Here is an 18,085-nt window from a genome sequence, read left to right on the forward strand (position 1 = left end):
AGTAGTTTAAAACTTTATATTAGTATACTAAGTATACTAAGTCCTTAGCTTATTGATGGAAATAATGATTTGAGTATAAAATGTGTATATACCTGACAATTTCTTGAAGTTTGTACTGTACTTCCAAAATACTATTTAATCACTTGGGGGTGGGGGGCAAGCTGTAGCTCTCGTGTTGGACAATAGTTACCATTATCACAGTTATGGTGGCTGGGGTTGGGAGTGTAGTTAACAGCTGGAGGTCCACCAGTTAGCCACTAATGGTTTGGTGTTGTACTTAATCTTCAGGCTATTCCCCTCGGCCGGCTAAGTCTGCTTTAAAAAAAAAAATCAAGTGTAACTCATTAACCTTCATTTCAAGACATAGATGCTTTGACAAGCTGAGCAACAAAGAAGATTCAAGTTAGAGAGCGGGCTTGTTCTTAGAGAGCAACTCTGCCATGCTGTGGCTATCAACTGCAATTACTATCACTAATCTTGTCATCTGGTTATGTCTATGAAGATTAGTATTTTTAAAAGAATCAACTTTTGATAGAAACAAGAAGTCAAAGCAGGTACTCATGCACAGAAAGTCACAGAATTATAATGCCCCCCATATAAATATCATTAATGTGTTTTAAATCCAAGCTGCAGGTGAAACGTTAAGCACGGACTATAAAGGTTATCAAACCCAAGAAGTCTTGTTCAACACCCACAGATTATTCTAGGCAAAATTACACAAGGACACTTTCCTGTTCCCTCCACTACCCGACCATTCTACTGGTGTACCAACTGCACCCTTTCTTAGAGAGTTTGCCCAAAGTTATTCATGCTCTGTGGACAAGATGGACTGTTTCAAGAAGTGGCAGAAAGATATCTCATAATTTGTCTGGCAGGGCAAGAAACCCAGAATTAAATTCAAGATCTTAACTGATGCAAAGGAAAGGGGGGGATTTGCCCTGCCAGACCTTAAACTATACTATGAATCGGCAGCTTTCTGCTGGTTGAAAGACTGGCTGCTTCTCGAGAACACAGACATTTTGGATTTAGAAGGTTTTAACAGTACTTTTGGGTTGCATGCATATTTGTGGTATGACAAGGTTAAAGCACACAAAGCCTTTAAAAATCATATTGTCAGGAAAGCATTGTATAATGTCTGGATTAGATACAAAGATTTGTTGGAAAATAAAACCCCAAGGTGGTTGTCACCAATGGAGGCGAAGGCTGTGAAAAAGCTTAATATGGAGTCCAAATGGCCGAAATATTGGGAAATTTTGGAGCAAGAAGGGGACAAACTGAAATTGCAGAGTTTCGAGAAATTAAAAGATAAAGTGCGAGACTGGCTTCATTATCAAATAATGGAGGTTTACAAGATGGACAGGAAAATTGGCTTCCAGGTGGAAAAATCAAAATTGGAAGCAGAATTGTTAGAATCCAATACAAAAAAAATTGTCAAAAATGTATAACTTTCTGTTGAAGTGGAATACGCAGGATGAAACGGTGAAATCAGTCATGATTAAGTGGGCACAAGACATTGGTCATAACATTATGTTTGCTGACTGGGAAAAGTTGTGGACCACTGGAATGAAATTTACGGCATGTAATGCCCTAAGAGAGAATATTATGAAAATGATTTATAGGTGGTGCATTACCCCAGTCAAGCTTGCAAAAATTTACCACTTGCCTGATAATAAATGTTGGAATGTAAAGAAAATGAAGGTACTTTCACCTTTGGTGGACGTGCCCAAAGATTAAGGCGTCTGGGAAATGATATACTGTATAATGAACTGAAAAATGTATTTAAATATACCTTTCTGAAGAAACCAGAGTCCTTTCTCTTGGGTATTGTCGGCCAATTGGTGCCAAAGAAGGATAGAACATTTTTTATGTATGCCACAACAGCAGCAAGAATACTCATCGCAAAGTATTGGAAGACACAAGATCTACCCACTTTGGAAGAATGGCAGATGAAGGTGATAGACTACATGGGACTGGCAGAAATGACTGGCAGAATCCGAGACCAGGGGAGAGAGACAGCGGAAGAAGATTGGAAGAAATTTAAGGACTATCTTAAGAAACATTACAAAATTAATGAATGTTAGAATGACGTTGGTTTAGAAATTACGTGGTTTCCAGCTGTAATGGATAAGTAAAAAGAAAAGGCCAAAAATTAAATGAAAATTAAGGGAAAGGATTTGCTGAATTAATAAATTAGAAATTGGAATACAGAAAGGGGAGGTATGAGGAAGTCGGGGAAGTAAGTTATAAGAAAATAAGGGATTGAAATTATACTTGTTTTTATTTTTGTCTGTATTATTGTTTTGTTTTTATATAATTTTTGAAACTTTAATAAAAATCTTTTTTTAAAAAACAACAAAGTTATTCATGCTCTAGTAACATTAATGACTTTAATGTGCTGTATTTGGGACTGTCTTTAAAAACCAGTATGAAGGGAGTTTCACTAACTGTCAATATGCTTCACTGCTCAATTCTTAGTTCTGATCTTGACCTTTGAAATCCTCAGCTCGGAATTCTACTGCCTTGTTCTGCTCTAAGGTGAATAAATAGTGAAGGATAACTGAGCAGCAAGTGGATGAAATTGGAAGTTTTTCCAGGGCAGGGCGTTCTTGAACCATGAGCTTCATTTAGGTGGTCCATAATGTGTCTGTAAAAATACAGCTAAAAACCATACAGCATTTAGTGCAGCACATTCCAGTTCCTGCAAAAGGCAGAAAAATCATTAAGTTTTCCACCAAGATCCTCAGCCTTTTCAAGTGGCTTGACAGAAAAAAATATGGAAACCACTGTTCCCAGGACAACCTTTGCCAACCAAGCGTCTGGCAATTATTTGGGAATACAACTCCCAGTGTTGCTGCCCATTAGCTACACTGACTGGGACCTATGGGAGTCATAGATTTTAAAAAAATGTGTAGAAGGGGCCTAGATCAGCAAAGCCTTTTCGAGAGATAACACCATATCAGGCCCCACCAGCACTGTACTGTACATTTAAAGCAGCATCATGCATATTATTATTAGAATTTATATACCACCCTATATCCAGAGGTCTCAGGGTGGTTCACATAAAAAGATCACATTATATACAATAGAAATAAAAGCAATAACCCAATAATTACTCCCCCCCACACACACACACAAAAAAAAAGGAGCCACATTTTAAAAGTCATATTAAGCAGTCATGGTTTTCTCCAAAGAATTCAGGGGATTGTAGTTTATTAAGGGTGCTGAGAATTGGTAGGAGACCCTGCTCAGAGAACTACAATTTCAGAGCTCCCTGTCAAGATGGATGGATCATTAAACCACTCTGCAAATTGTAGCTCTTTGAGGAGAATAGAGGTCTTTTTGTTGTTGTTTAGTCGTTTAATCGGGTCCGACTAAACGACTAAAAGTGACCCCATGGACCAGAGCACGCGAGGCACTCCTCTCTTCCACTGCCTCCCACAGTTTGGTCAAACTCATGCTGGTAGCTTCAAGAACACTGTCCAACCATCTCGTCCTCTGCTGTCCCCTTCTCCTTGTGCCCTCCACCTTTCCCAACATCAGGGTCTTTTCCTGGGAGTCTTCTCTTCTCATGAGGTGGCCAAAGTATTGGAGCCTCAGCTTCACGATCTGTCCTTCCAGTGAGCACTCAGGGCTGATTTCCTTCAGAATGGATAGGTTTGATCTTCTTGCAGTCCATGGGACTCTCAAGAGTCTCCTCCAGCACCATAATTCAAATGCATCAATTCTTTGGCGATCAGCCTTCTTTATGGTCCAGCTCTCACTTCCATACATCACTACTAGGAAAACCATAGCTTTAACTAGACGGACCTTTGTTGGCAAGGTGATGTATCTGCTTTTTAAGATGCTGTAAGAGGTCTTTTAACCCCCTTAAAAAACTACAGTTCCCAGGATTGTTTGGGGGAACTTCTGATTGTTTAATGCAATATGATACTGCGACTGTAGATAGCTCCTTAGTCGGTTGCAGGAAAAGAAAAAGTATTGTGCCCTTTTTAAGATTAAGCGGAGTTTCCTTCTAATAAATCCTGCACAAAATAGTAAGACAGAGGGTGTGACGTAGCAGATGGCAGCTGCTACTTGGAATGTGGGCGTGGTTTATTTGAAGGGCGTGGCTTGCGCGCGTCCTGGCAGGGCCACGTCTACCCGTTTAGAAAGCCACGTTTAGCGTTGCCAGGACTCGGCAGATCAGTATCCTCTCCCAGCCGCTTCTTACCGCACGACGCGGGAGGATAAAAACAATATTGATAACGCGCCGCATTCAAATTCGGGTTTCTCCACATTTATTCGTTTTGCGTTTCGTTTACGCGGCGCGTTATTACTTTCCTTCCCCTTTCTCCTGAGACGTGTTTGTCTTGTTTCCCTTGCAGGACCCGGCTAGTTACCGCCTCAGCTTTCGTTATCGTACGGACGGTGGCCCCGACGAGCCGATCGATTCCGTAAGGGCGCATGCGCGGGAGTAAGCTGCCGTTGGGAGACGAGGGGAGTTCGTGGCCTGAGGAGACGGGACGGGCGAGCCGCCTCCGCCGCTGAGAGTCGACATGGAGACGCTCTACCGGGTTCCGTTCGCGGTGCTGGAATGCCCCAACATCAAGCTGAAGAAGCCGAGCTGGGTGCACATGCCCTCGGCCATGACGGTCTACGCGCTGGTGGTGGTCTCCTACTTCCTCATCACGGGAGGTAATTAATTCCCTAGGGAACGACGGGAGGCTCTGCGCGGTGGGCCTTCAGGCGTGCACAAAAATACACGCGCGCACAAAAATACACGCAAATGCACTCGTGCACAAAAATACACGCAAATGCACACGCGCACAAAAATACACGCAAATGCACACGCGCAGCTCATTCCTGCCTCCTCGGTTGCCCCATATTCATATATAGAATTTTCAGCTTTATGCCTCTCAATTCATTTACAGTCATTTTAACATTTCAGAACTCGACTTCCTTCTCCCCCTCTTTTTGCGGTTCCTTAAATTGATTTTTAAAAATCAATTCTGCATATCCAAATTTAACTTAATTTGTTCATTCATTTTATCTGCTTTAAAGATATACTCTTACGAAAACTGCAGGTTATTATTACAATAATCCTGCCAGTGTTCTTACCTGTTTACAATCAGTTTGTAAATATTCAATAAACCATTTTCGTTCTTCCTCCGTTGCCCCTTATTCTAGTTGTAATCTTCCATTTAGGAGTGAAAAAAGCCAAAAATGGGTGGGGGAAAGGCATGAAAAGCGAATGGGTCTCTCGCCAGGCTTCCCATTCGCCTGCCAGGGTGGTCCTGAGTTGTGCCTTGCTACGGAAGGGGTGTTTCTGTATTAATGTTTTTAGGAAAACCCCAGAGACACTAGCAAATGAAAGTGACCCGGGGACGGGTGCAGAACTCTACTGTTCCATTTCATTCATTTCTTTTGTTATTTGTTTATGCCCTGAAGCCTTTTCCCTCTAAGGAGTTTGAGGTGGCATGCGTAGGTAATATCCCCTTTCCTTCTTGAGGAATCCCTGCAACAAACCACTTCCCCGCCCCTCTTCATTGAATCCCCACAACAACGCCATAAGGTAGCTAAGGCTGAGAGGCACAGTGACTGGCCCACTGGACCCCCTGATGAGCTTTAGGGCTAAGCAGGGATTCGGACCCTGGCCTCCCAAGTCCTAGTTTGACACTGTCCACTACAGCACCATTGGCTGGCATATTTTAAAGTTTCTAAAGACACACCCCAGCCGAGCATTGCAGGGGGTTGAACCTGATGATCTTTGGACTCCCAACATGATCCTGTGAAAGCACTAGGCTGATGTGTGGGGTGGTGGTCTGGGCAGTGCTGGCTGGAGAGGGGGATTTGAGGGCCCATTCTAAGTAGGAGACTGGCTCTTGGTGACAAGAGTGGTTGTTGCAAGTAAGGTTTTTTTTAAAAAAAGGATAAAAGACTGCTAAGTCCAGTCAAAGGTGGCTTCGGGGCAAGGGAGCCAGTGTTTGTCCACAGACAGCTTTCTGGGTCATGTGGCCAGCATGACTAAACCGCTTCTGGTGCAATGGAATACCATGACGGAAACCAGAGCGCACAGAAACGCCGTTTACCTTCCTGCTGCAGCAGTACCTATTTATCTACTTGCACTGGTGTGCTATCAAACTGCTAGGTTGGCAGGAGCTGGGACAGAGCAATGGGAGAGCCCTCCTCATTCTCCCTGATATGGCAATAGTAGCTGTGTACTCTACTGCACACTTTTGTATATCTAAAACTAAATGCAGCCCACCAAATTTTTCACATGAAAAAAAAGACCTTAAATCATGAACTTTTGACTTTCTACCTTTAGGCTTAGGGAAGGTGGTGTACGTGTGTGTTCTTTCAAACTAAATTTACATTTTTATCCTCTTTCTGTAGGAATCATTTATGATGTGATTGTAGAACCTCCCAGTGTTGGCTCAATGACAGATGAACATGGACATCAGAGGCCTGTGGCCTTCTTGGCTTACAGGTAGAAAATATACTCGATACTAGCAAAATGTATGTCTCTAAAGATTACTATGGAGTATTTTGACAGTGAACTGCTGTTTACATGGTGAGCTGGCTGTTAGAACATGGTGATCAAAGCTCATTGTAACTTTACCAAGCTACAAAAATGAATAGAAACACTAACATCATTTTAAATGAAGTTGTTTAACTTAGTAGACAGTCCTCCTGCTCTCTGGAACAGAGTCTTAGCTGAACTGAGTTAATAGTCATTCATATGGTTTAAACTACTGTCAAGGATGGAAACTAATTGTCAGAGAATACACACCATGTGTAGCTACAATGAGTTGTAGGGCCATCCTATTTGGGGACTAGGGATCTAAAGCAACAAGAAGTATCATGGCAAAGAGAAAACCAGTAATAAGTGCCTGACATATTCTGAGGAAAAATCGGGCTCTGTGCGTGTTGATAGTTATAGCTGAAGGAATAGCCAGATGTTTGATGGGATTGCTTCTCAGTAAATTATAGAGCTCTGGGTATGGTTGCTATCTGCACTGCTTTTGGGAACTTCTCATCTTTGTTTAATAGCATCAAGTCTCTAATGGTTTCAAAGAGGAAGCAGGTTTTCCTGTAATGTGACACTGATCATTTATTTTATTTTCTACCTTCCACTGTATCATGATGACTGTTTTTCTTGTGTGTGAGAGTAGAATATATGCATGCACCTATGTGAATTTTACACAATGTGGCAGGTTAACCAGATAATCCATAGCACTGCTGTTCAAACTAAAACATTTCCTTGTCTTGTATGCAGAGTAAATGGACAGTACATTATGGAAGGGCTCGCTTCCAGCTTCCTCTTCACAATGGGAGGCCTTGGCTTTATAATATTGGACCGTTCTAATGCACCAAATATCCCAAAGCTGAACAGATTTCTGCTGCTTTTTATTGGATTTGTCAGTGTCCTGTTGAGTTTCTTTATGGCCAGAGTATTCATGAGGATGAAATTACCGTAAGTAAATTGTTTCTCCTATTATTTTCTGACCACCACTTTTAATCTTTATCACAATCTAAAGATGAAATAAGTACTAAGGGGAAAATAAACGTATTGCAAGGACTTTTCTCATGTTTTTAAAACATTGTTTGGAGCAGTGTGAATTACACCGCAGGTTTTTTTCAATAGACAAGCAAATGTCCACTCTAGAGGAGTAATCATAATATTGAAAGATGCCAGGCCATGAAATCAGATTTTTTTTTTAAAAAAAAAACCTGACTACAGTGTCTGAGATGAGGGAATCAATACTATTTATGAGGAAAGCTATATAAGTACTGTTGTAAAAAGCATTTCACAAACACCTAATATTGTTTACAGTAATCCTGCAAGGGAGATCAGTTTTATCCGCAGTTTGAGGGAGATTGAGGCAGAGTCTTTGTGGCTAGCTTTAACGTCCAGAAGGAAACCAAGAATGATTGAAGGAACATTTATCTAGGAATATACAACAATTTATTGTATATGTAGATCATGTCACTAACCATGACTTCCAGCAATGTAAACCTGAAGCAAGCACATGAGAGTACAATAATTAAATATGACCCACAGATGGTTTCCTACACAGAAGTATCTGGTGTGTAGGGTGGCTTCCTATACTTATGTAGTGATTCTTTTATTTTATAAAAGATGCTCACATTAGTGTTTTAAGCCCTAAAGCACTCCCACCCCAAATATCTGAAAGACTGCCTCCTTTCTTGTCCTGGGTGTTAAGATCAGCAGAGGAGGCTCTCTTGGTAGTTCCACCCCTCTCAGAAACTCCAGGTGGTGATGGCCCAGGAGAGGGCATTCTCTGTGGCAGCCCCTAAGTTGTGAAGCACCCTGTCCACTTCATTATACAGTTTTCAGTGAATGCCTTTGACACCTGAAATGTATAGTTTAAGAACCCACGCTATTTTTGGTGATTGTAGATTTTGCAATTGTGTGTAATCGCAACTGTTTTTAATGTTGTATTTTAAATTGTTGTAACCTACCCTGGTGAAGAGCAAACAATCAGTAATATATTCCTCCCTCCCTGTTCAAATCTTCCCTTTGTCCTCTAGGGGCTACTTAATGGGTTAGTGCCTTATTCTGGAGTGTCGCAAAGCAGAAATCGGATTTTCTTCTCTTCGTGAAGAGGAATGAATAGCAAAAATTCCACAACCCCACCCCTCCTGTCCAGAGAGACAAGAAAAAGAGAATGAACTAAGGAAAGGGCTGCTTTCACCTTTTCTTCTTGTATAAAGAGCAACACTTGTTACAGGCGGTTAGTTTATTAACAGATTTGTGTCTATTTTTATGACTGTTAAAAAATACTTCGAAGTGTTAACTAGGCCTAAGTGTATTGAACCATAAACATAAAACCTTTGTCCTTCAATGCTGTTCCCATCTGCACCCCTAAGGCTTCAAGCCAAAAGTAATACTTTTATTCATGTACCACCATGGCTTGTTCTTGCTCCTTTTGAGAGAATGGGGGTGGGGGTTAGAGGAATATAAACTGATCATTTTCATGATTGCAAATTGACAGAAGTGTTTGTCAGTGATGCATGACTGCCATATACCACCTGTCCCTGATACAGCAGCCTGCGATGGCAGAAAGAAAAAGTTGTGCCTGTCTCTGGGTTAGGCAGTCCAAACTGACAGAGCTTATCACATATTGAGAAGCTGTGAGATGTCAAAGAGTTGTAGGGTTGTGGAGGCTCCAGTTGAGCTTCTGCTTCCTTAACCCCGCCCTTGCCTAACAGGTGGTTGGTGTTGGAAAACATTTTGCATAGTGTGCATGAGGGGCAGGGGCTGCTCTTGTGTAACTTTGGATATTGGGTACAGACTTCCACTTTCCACACCAGGCTCCTGCAGCAGAGTTCACCTGCTTTGCACCTCAGTTGGAGTGTGTGTTCTATCAGAGCAGTGTCTCGGGCAATGTTTACTTTGATATTCATTCTAACGCAGCAAGAGAATACATGTGTGAAGGAAAAATCCATTGTTGTGTGAATGTAGTTCTTCCTCTTCATAAAAGATAAGAAAGACATATTAAACATCTTTTTCTACTAAATTACTTTGTGTTTAATACAGAGTTCATATATTGGAGCATTTTTGGCATTCAGACTAAGTTGATTACTGCTTCATAGCATCTCTGCCTGGCGGTCAGTATTATTTCTGTTTTACAGATGGGGAGAATGACTTGTTCCTGGCCACATAATGAGTTTTCTGCTAAACCATAGACTTATTCCCTGATGTTCCCGGGCCAATTTCCTGGGAATTTCCAAGGAATGATTCTGGGTCATCTTTTCATTTATAGCCTAGGTCCAGTTTGTTCTATTTACTCACATTTCTGTACTGCACCTCATCATGGGATGGTTTACAACATGCACATTAAAAATAAAATTCAGTTCACATCATAAAAATACAAAATGAAAACACAAAATACATACTAAAACAATAGCAAACCAATAAGTGCCCTCCTACAAACACAGTTAAAAAGCCATAGAACAGTAATCTGCAAAGCACCTGGTTAAAGAGAAACATTTTTGCCTGGCGCCTCAAGGTATGTAATAAAGGTGCCAGGTGAGCCTTTTGTGATGCTACATTAAATTGTCTATATTACCTACCTGTGCATAATCTTGAGGCCCATTACTTGGAAATACTCTTATAGTGCAGTCATTTACATCTCTGTTTAGAAGCAAGCCCTGCTGAATTTAATGGAGCATATTTTTTTATATGACTGCATCTTTAATCTTCTCCAGTGTCAGGGCGGGTGGAATCACACTAAGTGTTTTGGGTTGTGCCATCAATGTTTGAACGGCTCTTTGCTGTTACAGACTGGTCATGTAGACTTGGAATTTTTCACTTCAGGAGGCCCAATAGCTTTAATTTATTCTGAGTTATGATACTACTGGGTAGTGTAAGACTTTTTCGTCCCATCAGGTTTTGCTGTCTGTCCTCTTGTCCCTCATTTTTTTTAATGAAAGTGACAGACCATAAACTTAACAGTGCATATTTTATTTTATTTCTATACTGCCCTATACCCAAAGGTCTCAGGGCGGTTCACATAAAGGATCACATACATAAAATCAAAATACAAAAAACAACCCAATTTAAAAAAAAACGTAAAAAGAGCCAGCATTTTTAAAAGGGTATAGAATGTAGATCAGGTCAGACAAAGGCCTGGTTAGAAAGGAACATTTTTGCCTGGCGCCTAAAGATGTATAGTGAAGGTGCCAGGCGAACTTCCCTGGGAAGAGCATTCCACAAACACGGGACCACCGCAGAGAAGACCTGTTCCCGTGTTGTCACCCTCCTGACCTCTTGAGAAGGAGGCACACGAAGAAGGGCCTCAGAAGATGATCTCAGGGTCCGGGTAGGTTCATATGGGAAGAGGTGGTCCTTGAGGTATTGTGGTCCTGAGCCGTTTGAGGCTTTATAGGTCAAAGCCAGCACTTTGAATTGGGCCTGTAAGCTAATTGGTAGCCAGTGCAGTTGGACCAGGATCGGTGTAATATGCTCAAACCGTCTTGCTCTGGTGAGCAACCTGGCTGCTGAATTCTGCACCAGCTGAAATTTCTGAACTGTCTTCAGTGGCAGCCCTACGTATAACTTATATGACACCTGATCCCCATCAAATGCCTCTTCTGAACAGCAATATGCATTAGTGACTGTAGAACCCCCTTTAGGTACACCAGAAAACCTGCTAACAGAAGGGATGTACTATTGTTGCTGTATTTTGAATGCCACAAATACAGATACTGTACAGTATATCAAAGAAAGCAATTAAGTAGGTATTACATTGTTTTGCCAGCAGGTGGCACTGCTTGCATGGATTTTGTGTACTGAAGTGAAACCTAATGAGATTTAATAATAGGATAATTATCCTGAGATAAAATGAGATGAGAAAACTAGGGAAAAGGCCGGTTTTTATCAGACTTCACTGTAATCAGCTTTCCTTTGGAATTTCTTGTGGCAGCAGTTCTGTTTACAATCTCTTCCTCTTGCTCTACTTTCCCTTCTACCCTCCCTTCAGTTTATTTTTAATTTGGAATCTGTGTTCCTCTTTCCTCGGTCATCTGCACATGGGCTCATATGATTCACCCTAGAAACAAAATATCTGGCCACATCTTAACAACAATATTTACTGGGAATGTAATAAAGACACTATTGTTGCTAAGCTATTATTTCCTGGTCCTGCCTGTAAAAATGTCCCTGAACCACTAAATATGCGGAACAGTCTTAAGTTTCTTAGAACTGCAATTGTTTTGCTGAACAGTTACCTAATCTTTTGCAGACGTGGAAAATGAATGCTACCCACATGATAGCAAATACAGGCAAAGTCTCATAATAGTAAATTCATAAACAGAAATGAGGGAGGACATAATCAGCCAAGTGCTGCTTCCAACTGCAGCTAATGGAAATGATTGGTAGATTATGCAGATACAGCTGTGCCGATGGAACCTAAGTGTCAATGTACATGTTTGATCAATGTTGCCCCAATACATGGTAAGGTCTAAATATGCCCATATTTCTGGCCTGCCTATGACCATGTCATGGCTCCAGAACTGGGCTTCCTATCTATAGCTCCGTCTACAGAGCATGAGAATCCTGATCATGAGCTCCATCTTTGACAAAAAGATTCCTGTATTGCAAGGGGTTGGACCAGATGGCTCTTGTGATCCCTCCCAGCTCTGTGATCTTCAGATAATGAGGCTGGGGGTTTCAAGTGGGCAAGGGAATTGTCCTCGGGATCCGAATCACTTGTGCAAGAGGATCTCAATGTGCCATTACCTGTCCAGCATGAAAAGGCCATGTTGTTCACTTCTGACTCCAGCTCAGAAGCCCTAGTAGAACCATGGTCCCCTCCCCCAGGCATAGGCAAACTGCAGGCCTCCAGAAGTTTGGGACTACACTTCCCATCATCCCTGACCACTGGTCCTGTTAGCCAAGGATGATGGGAATTGTAGTCCCAAACATCTGGAGGGCCAGAGTTTGCCTATGCCTGCCCTACCCACTCCATTGGAATTTATTACTCCTAAAGCAGTCTGGACCCCTTTAAATGCAAAGGCTGCTCTCATGGAATGTGGAGCCAGCTGCTGAGATAGAGCTGTACCTGCTGTATTATTATTATTATTATTATTATTATTATTATTATTATTATTATATTTGTTAGTCGCTGTATCTTGCCCAAAACAACTCAAAGCAACTTACAACCAACCAAACAAATAGGCTGAGTCTCAAGATGGCTGTTGCGGTCTGCCGTTACGGAATCTCCAGCCTAAATCCTGCATGGAGCTGTCCAGGGTGCCACCTTGTTTCCATGTTGCTGAAGCTGTTGCTTAAAACAGAACATACCGTATTTTTCGCTCGATAACACGCACCCGACCATAACACGCATGTAGTTTTCAGAGGAGGAAAACAAGAAAAAAAATATTTTACACGAAACAGTGGATGTATGATTTTTGTGGTTCATGCTGTGGCCACAGACATGTGATCTGATGGTGAGTTTGGGGTAGGCCAATGCAAAAATCCTGAGGATCCATGTGGATCTGTGCTTTGTAACCACGTTTTAAGTGGGGAGGGAAGGAAAAGCACTCAAGGGACAAGGAGCACGCGTGGAGCGAGCATTCGCTCCATAACACGCACAGACATTTCCCCTTACTTTCTAGGAGGAAAAAAATGTGTGTAATGGAGCGAAAACTACGGTACTCAGCTAAGGAGTTGCTGTGCAAAAAACAAATTCTGAGTGGCATATGACATGTTTAACAAGTGACATATGTGGATCTCCGAAGCCAGTGTTTGGATTCCTCATCCCATGGCCCAACATGCTCCTTTGCTGTTTCAGCTGCTGTGCCCACAACTGGACAATGCAGATCTAGCTGTTGCCCTGCTCCCTGGGGCTGATAGGAATTGTAGCCCAAAAACATCTAGAGGGCACCTGGTTGGCTAAGGCTGATTTGCACCTTGGTGACTTCCAAGTTGGACTACTGCAGGCATAGGCAAACTTGGTCCTTCTGTTGTTTTGGGACTACAACTCCCATCATCCCTAGCTAACAGGACCAGTGGTCAGGGATGGTGGGAACTGTAGTCTCAAAACATCTGGAGGGCCGAGTTTGCCTATGCCAGGACTACTGTAACATACTGTGTGTGGAACTGCTCTTGAATGTGGCTGCAGAATGCTGCCACTTACCAGTTGGCAGACTTGAGTCAACACTCATATAATGCTTGTCATGAGAAAACTCTTTGGCTGCCAGTTTGTTGTGGGCTCAGTTCAAGGTCTCTTAAAGCCTTAAACAGTCTAGAATCGCTTCCTGTAAAAACTCCTGCATCACTTGAGAGCCACTGAACTGGGCCCCATGAAAGTGTCATATGGTCAGGTTGACTTCTACAAGAAGCAGGGCTTTTCCTGCTGCAACCCTCGATACATGGAGGTGATTCCTCCCTATTGTCTTTTTGGATGCAAATTAAAACCTTCATTTTTCAGTCCACCTTTGAAGTTGCTGGTTCTGATACACTGTATTTGTTACAGCCTGTTTTTAGTTGGTCGTCTTCTTTGGTGATCACTCATAGCTGAGTAAGATTGTCTTCCATGAACACGGTCTTAACAGTGAGTTTGTAAGTGACTCTGGGGGGCAATTCTGGATCCACACATACTTCCACAGTGGGGACATAGGTTTCCGGGCAGGAATTGATCACGATGAGGGTTTGCCAAACGTGCCTTCCTCAAAGTCATGAGGACTTTGTGCTTCTTCAGAGTCATGACACCTTTGCTATTGATTTATGAGATTTTAAGTGTGGCACACTGCTTTGAATGCTTTATCCAAAAGTGATAGAAATGAATGCACTAATTCCATGCTAAAAGGAGATCTGAACATAATGTGTTTGTGTGCGGTTCTGCTAGGAAACTTGCCACACACAAAACCCACATTTCTAGCCTGCAGTATAAAGGCATTATTCACTATCTTCCTGCTTCCTTCCTTTCCCGTTGGCTAGATCATCTCCATTGTTTAGCCTTTTTTACTTGGCAAGGATGCACTAGCTGCCCGTGGACCTAAGGTACATGGCTCAAGTGGCAACATATATGTTTTGTATGCAGAAGGTCCCAGGTTCCATCCCCGGCAGCTCCAGGTAGGGCTGGGAGAGACCCCTGTCTGAAATCCTGGAGGGACACTTCCAGTTAGTGTTGACAATTCTGAGGTAACTATACTGTTGAACTGGCTGCAAATGGCTTATGCGGCCTTTGTTTCTTCCCCACACAGCTACTTGGAATCAGGACAGCTTTGAGCTCAGGAATCTTTTTCAGTAACTCAGGCTTTCAGTGTCAGGCTGCAGAAGGCTATTTTTGACCCATTCCAGAGTGGTAATGTGTGAAAATACCTAACACTTCTCCAGCCCTGTTAGGAAGCTTAGCATCTCAGCAGCAGTTTTATAGGGTAAGGCTGCTAAAGGTAAAAGGTAAGGTAATGGACCCCTGGATGGTTAAGTCCAGTGAAATGCAACTATAGGGTGCAGCTCTCATCCCACTTTCAGGCTGAGGGAGCTGGTGTTTGTCCACAAACAGCTTTCCGTGTTGTCACGGCCACCCAGGACTGGTCCCAGCTCACAAGAGACCTCACTCCGTTGCAGCTTATTTACAGGAAAAGTTTATTGAAGATTTCTGCTTCTCATACAGTTCAGCATTGTGGCCGTACGTCTGCCACGTTAGACCGCTGCAGTCCCCTCTGACTCCTCCCCTCTTCCGCACCAACTTAATAGCCTGGCTCTAGACCACCTCTTCCTCTCCTTTCTTTTCCGCAGGGTCTTCCTGCCCCCCTGGGTTCCCTCTCTCCGTGACTCGCCTGAGGCTGAATCCTCTGCCGCCTCTTCCCCCCTCTTTCTGGCTTTAGGGCCGGGCTCCTCCCCTGAGCTCTCTCCACTTCCGCGCGCCTCTACGTTTGAACTTGGCGCGCGTACGTTGCTGCTGACCTTTCTTTCGACCGCTACACCACCCCCTGCTCTGCTCTCCACCCTTTCCGGCTGAACACCCTGCTCCAACCCCCTCTCTCTGTTCTCTCCTAATCCTGCTCCCTCCGAGAGGCTGACGACTCCACCCCCTTTACTCCGTTCCGGCTGAGACGTCTCTTGCTTCCTCTGTCTTCCACTGGGCTCCTCTCCGCTTCTCCCTTCTCCTCCCCTTTGCTTGATTAAGGTAACCCCCTTTTGAGAATCCTCTGACTCGCTGCTCAGACTCGTGGATTCCCTCAGAATTCCGTCATCTTCTTCCTCATCCTTCTGCCCCTCCTCCCACTCGCTCTCCGTCTCCTCTGTCATCTCCTCCTCTCTCCCAGAAACCCTGACATCCATCCCCCCCTCGAAGCCCCCCCTTCCCCCCTCCCGCTCGCCGGGGACCGGTTGTGGAAACTGCGGCTCTTCGGGGGTAGGCTCAGGATACAGGTCGTCTACGTCAATGTTCTCTGCTGGCAGTTCTGTGTAAGCGTATTCGAAGTCGGGTTCTTCCCCCAAATGCTTCTCAGTCTCTGCTTCCATCGCTACTTCCTCCGGTGCTGCCCGCCAAGGACCTATCAGCCACCTCTTACGCCATTCCTCCTCTGGCTGCTCCTCCCACCAATAAGGGGTTTCCGTGTCCACCCCCGAGCACGATCCCCTGGGCGGGCTTGATTCTGGTGTTCTTTCCTCGGGGGAAGAGAAACCCCTGAACGTGCTATCTGACAATGTGGGTGTGAAAAGCCAGTCATCAAAGTACTCAGCTGGCATGGGTCTATGTGGGAAAAGTGCATGGAACTCTTCTTTCAAAAGGGGTTCGTCTAACTCGTAGCCTGGCACCCAACTATTAGCAGCGGCTGGTGTGCCCTCCCTGGCGAGAAAATATTCAACTCCCTCCTCCCCCCATCTCGAGTCCAGTATCTCTGTGACCTCGTTAAGAGGTCCTGGTCTTGGCGATTCCCCCCTCTCAGGCGCCCTCCTACGTGGCTCTGGGGGTGCTCCTGACTCTTGAAACCTGTGTGGGGTTTTGTAGGGAGTGAGCACCGACCTATGAAAGACCGGGTGCACCCTGGAACCTTCCGGAAGGGCTAGACGAAAAGCCACCGGATTGATCTTAGCCTCAACTTGATATGGCCCTAGCTGCCTGTGTCCTAACTTCTTCTTGGCCAATGACCTGGCCGGCATCGCGTGGGCTGCTAACCACACCCAGTCCCCAACCTGGATGTCCTCTCCCGCCCTCCTGTGCTTATCGGCCTGCACCTTATACGCCTGTTTTGCCAGCTCCAAATGTCTCCGCAGCTCCTCGTGCACCTCTTGCAACTCCGCTGCAAACTGGTCGGCATCTTGAGGCCCCCCCCCTCCTGGTGCCGCAAATCTCGGGAAGGTTCTGGGATGACGGCCATTGTTCGCGAAGAAAGGCGTCACCCCGGTGGAAGCGTGTTTCGTGTTGTTGTAGGCGAATTCAGCCATCGGCAGATAGTCCACCCACGCCGCAGGTCGCTGGTTGGCGTAGCACCGCAGGTACTGCTGCATGATCGCGTTGACCCTCTCCGCTTGACCGTTGGTTTGTGGATGCCTCGCCGATGTCAGGTTGATTTTGACGTGCAAGATGCCCAGAAGCTTTCGCCAGAAAGTGGAAACAAACTGGCGCCCCCTGTCGGACAAGACGGACTGCGGAAGTCCATGCACTCTGAAGACGTGATCGATGAAGAGCTTTGCGGTCTGTTCTGCCGTCGCCACCTTGGCACAAGGGATGAAGTGCGCCATCTTGGTGAACAAGTCCACCACCACTAACACCGCCGTCTTACCTCTGGAGCTGGGCAGGTCTGTAACAAAGTCCAACGCTACCCTCTCCCATGGTTGCTGCGGTGTCTCCAGCGGTTCTAGCAATCCCGCCTGCTTCTGGTGCACCGGTTTGGACCTCTGGCAGATATCACACCTGGCGACGTAGTCCGCCACCTCTCCTCTCATCTGGGGCCACCAAAAGTCTCTAGCCACCAACTCCATCGTCTTCTCTTTGCCGAAATGGCCTGCACTAGGGGCGTCATGCAACTGTTGCAGAACCTTGGCTCGAAGATCGTCGGTGGGCACGTAAAGGGCACCCTTACGAGTCAAAAGTCCATCTTGTAATTGAAACTCATCGGTGTGTCGCGACCCTCCGCGTAGCTCCTCCATCTTAGACTGTGCAAACTGATCCCTTTGCAACGCGCGTCGCACCGCGTCCAGGTCGACTGCGATGGTAGCGCACGTCCACGCCTGCGGTGCGAAAATGTGCTTTGCTGCGATTGGAGCTGCTTCCTCCAAGTATTGCGGCTTTCGGGACAGCGCGTCTGCAATAACATTGGAGTCTCCTGGGATGTATTCTATTTTGAAGTCGAAATCCGCAAAGAACTCCGCCCAGCGCATGTGTCGCTGGGTCTGCAACTTAGCCGTCCGCCAATACTCTAAGTTCTTGTGATCCGTGCGGACCTGCACCGTGTGCTTGGCTCCTATCAAGAAGTGTCGCCACGCTTTGAAAGCTGCATGAATGGCCAACAACTCCCTGTCCCATATGGTATAATTGCGCTCCGCCTTGCTGAGCTTCCGGGAGTAGAACGCACCCGGTCGCCAGTTGCCTTGTGAATCCTCTTGCAAAAGAACGGCCCCAAC

General features: G+C 44.7%; 1 protein-coding gene and 1 long non-coding RNA gene across 2 annotated transcripts in view; one reads left to right on the forward strand and one right to left on the reverse strand.

The window, feature by feature from the left end:
• The window catches only part of LOC309377878, a 27,200-nt gene extending 21,319 nt beyond the window's left edge, over positions 1-5,881 (reverse strand). Inside the window, exon 1 of the long non-coding RNA XR_014171756.1 lies at positions 5,098-5,881. This is a non-coding gene — a long non-coding RNA (uncharacterized lncRNA). The remainder of the gene's footprint in view (positions 1-5,097) is intronic.
• OSTC (oligosaccharyltransferase complex non-catalytic subunit) lies at positions 4,383-9,521 on the forward strand. Its single transcript, XM_081925485.1, has 4 exons — positions 4,383-4,674; positions 6,373-6,466; positions 7,256-7,453; positions 8,533-9,521. Exons 1-4 carry the CDS (start codon positions 4,536-4,538, stop codon positions 8,549-8,551), a joined length of 450 nt encoding a protein of 149 aa, XP_081781611.1. The 5' UTR covers positions 4,383-4,535; the 3' UTR covers positions 8,552-9,521.
• The last annotated feature ends 8,564 nt before the right edge of the window (positions 9,522-18,085 follow it).

This window comes from Podarcis melisellensis (genome assembly GCF_964234715.1).
Source record: "Podarcis melisellensis genome assembly, chromosome: 9".
NCBI classification, from domain to species: Eukaryota; Metazoa; Chordata; class Lepidosauria; order Squamata; family Lacertidae; genus Podarcis; species Podarcis melisellensis.

Bases quoted from the DNA above. Each gene is read 5' to 3' on its own strand.
- OSTC (XM_081925485.1), top strand. From the start codon at position 4,536: ATGGAGACGCTCTACCGGGTTCCGTTCGCGGTGCTGGAATGCCCCAAC. The intron at 4,675-6,372 runs GTAATTAATTCC...CTCTTTCTGTAG, and splicing joins CTACTTCCTCATCACGGGAG to GAATCATTTATGATGTGATT. The intron at 6,467-7,255 runs GTAGAAAATATA...TCTTGTATGCAG, and splicing joins GTGGCCTTCTTGGCTTACAG to AGTAAATGGACAGTACATTA.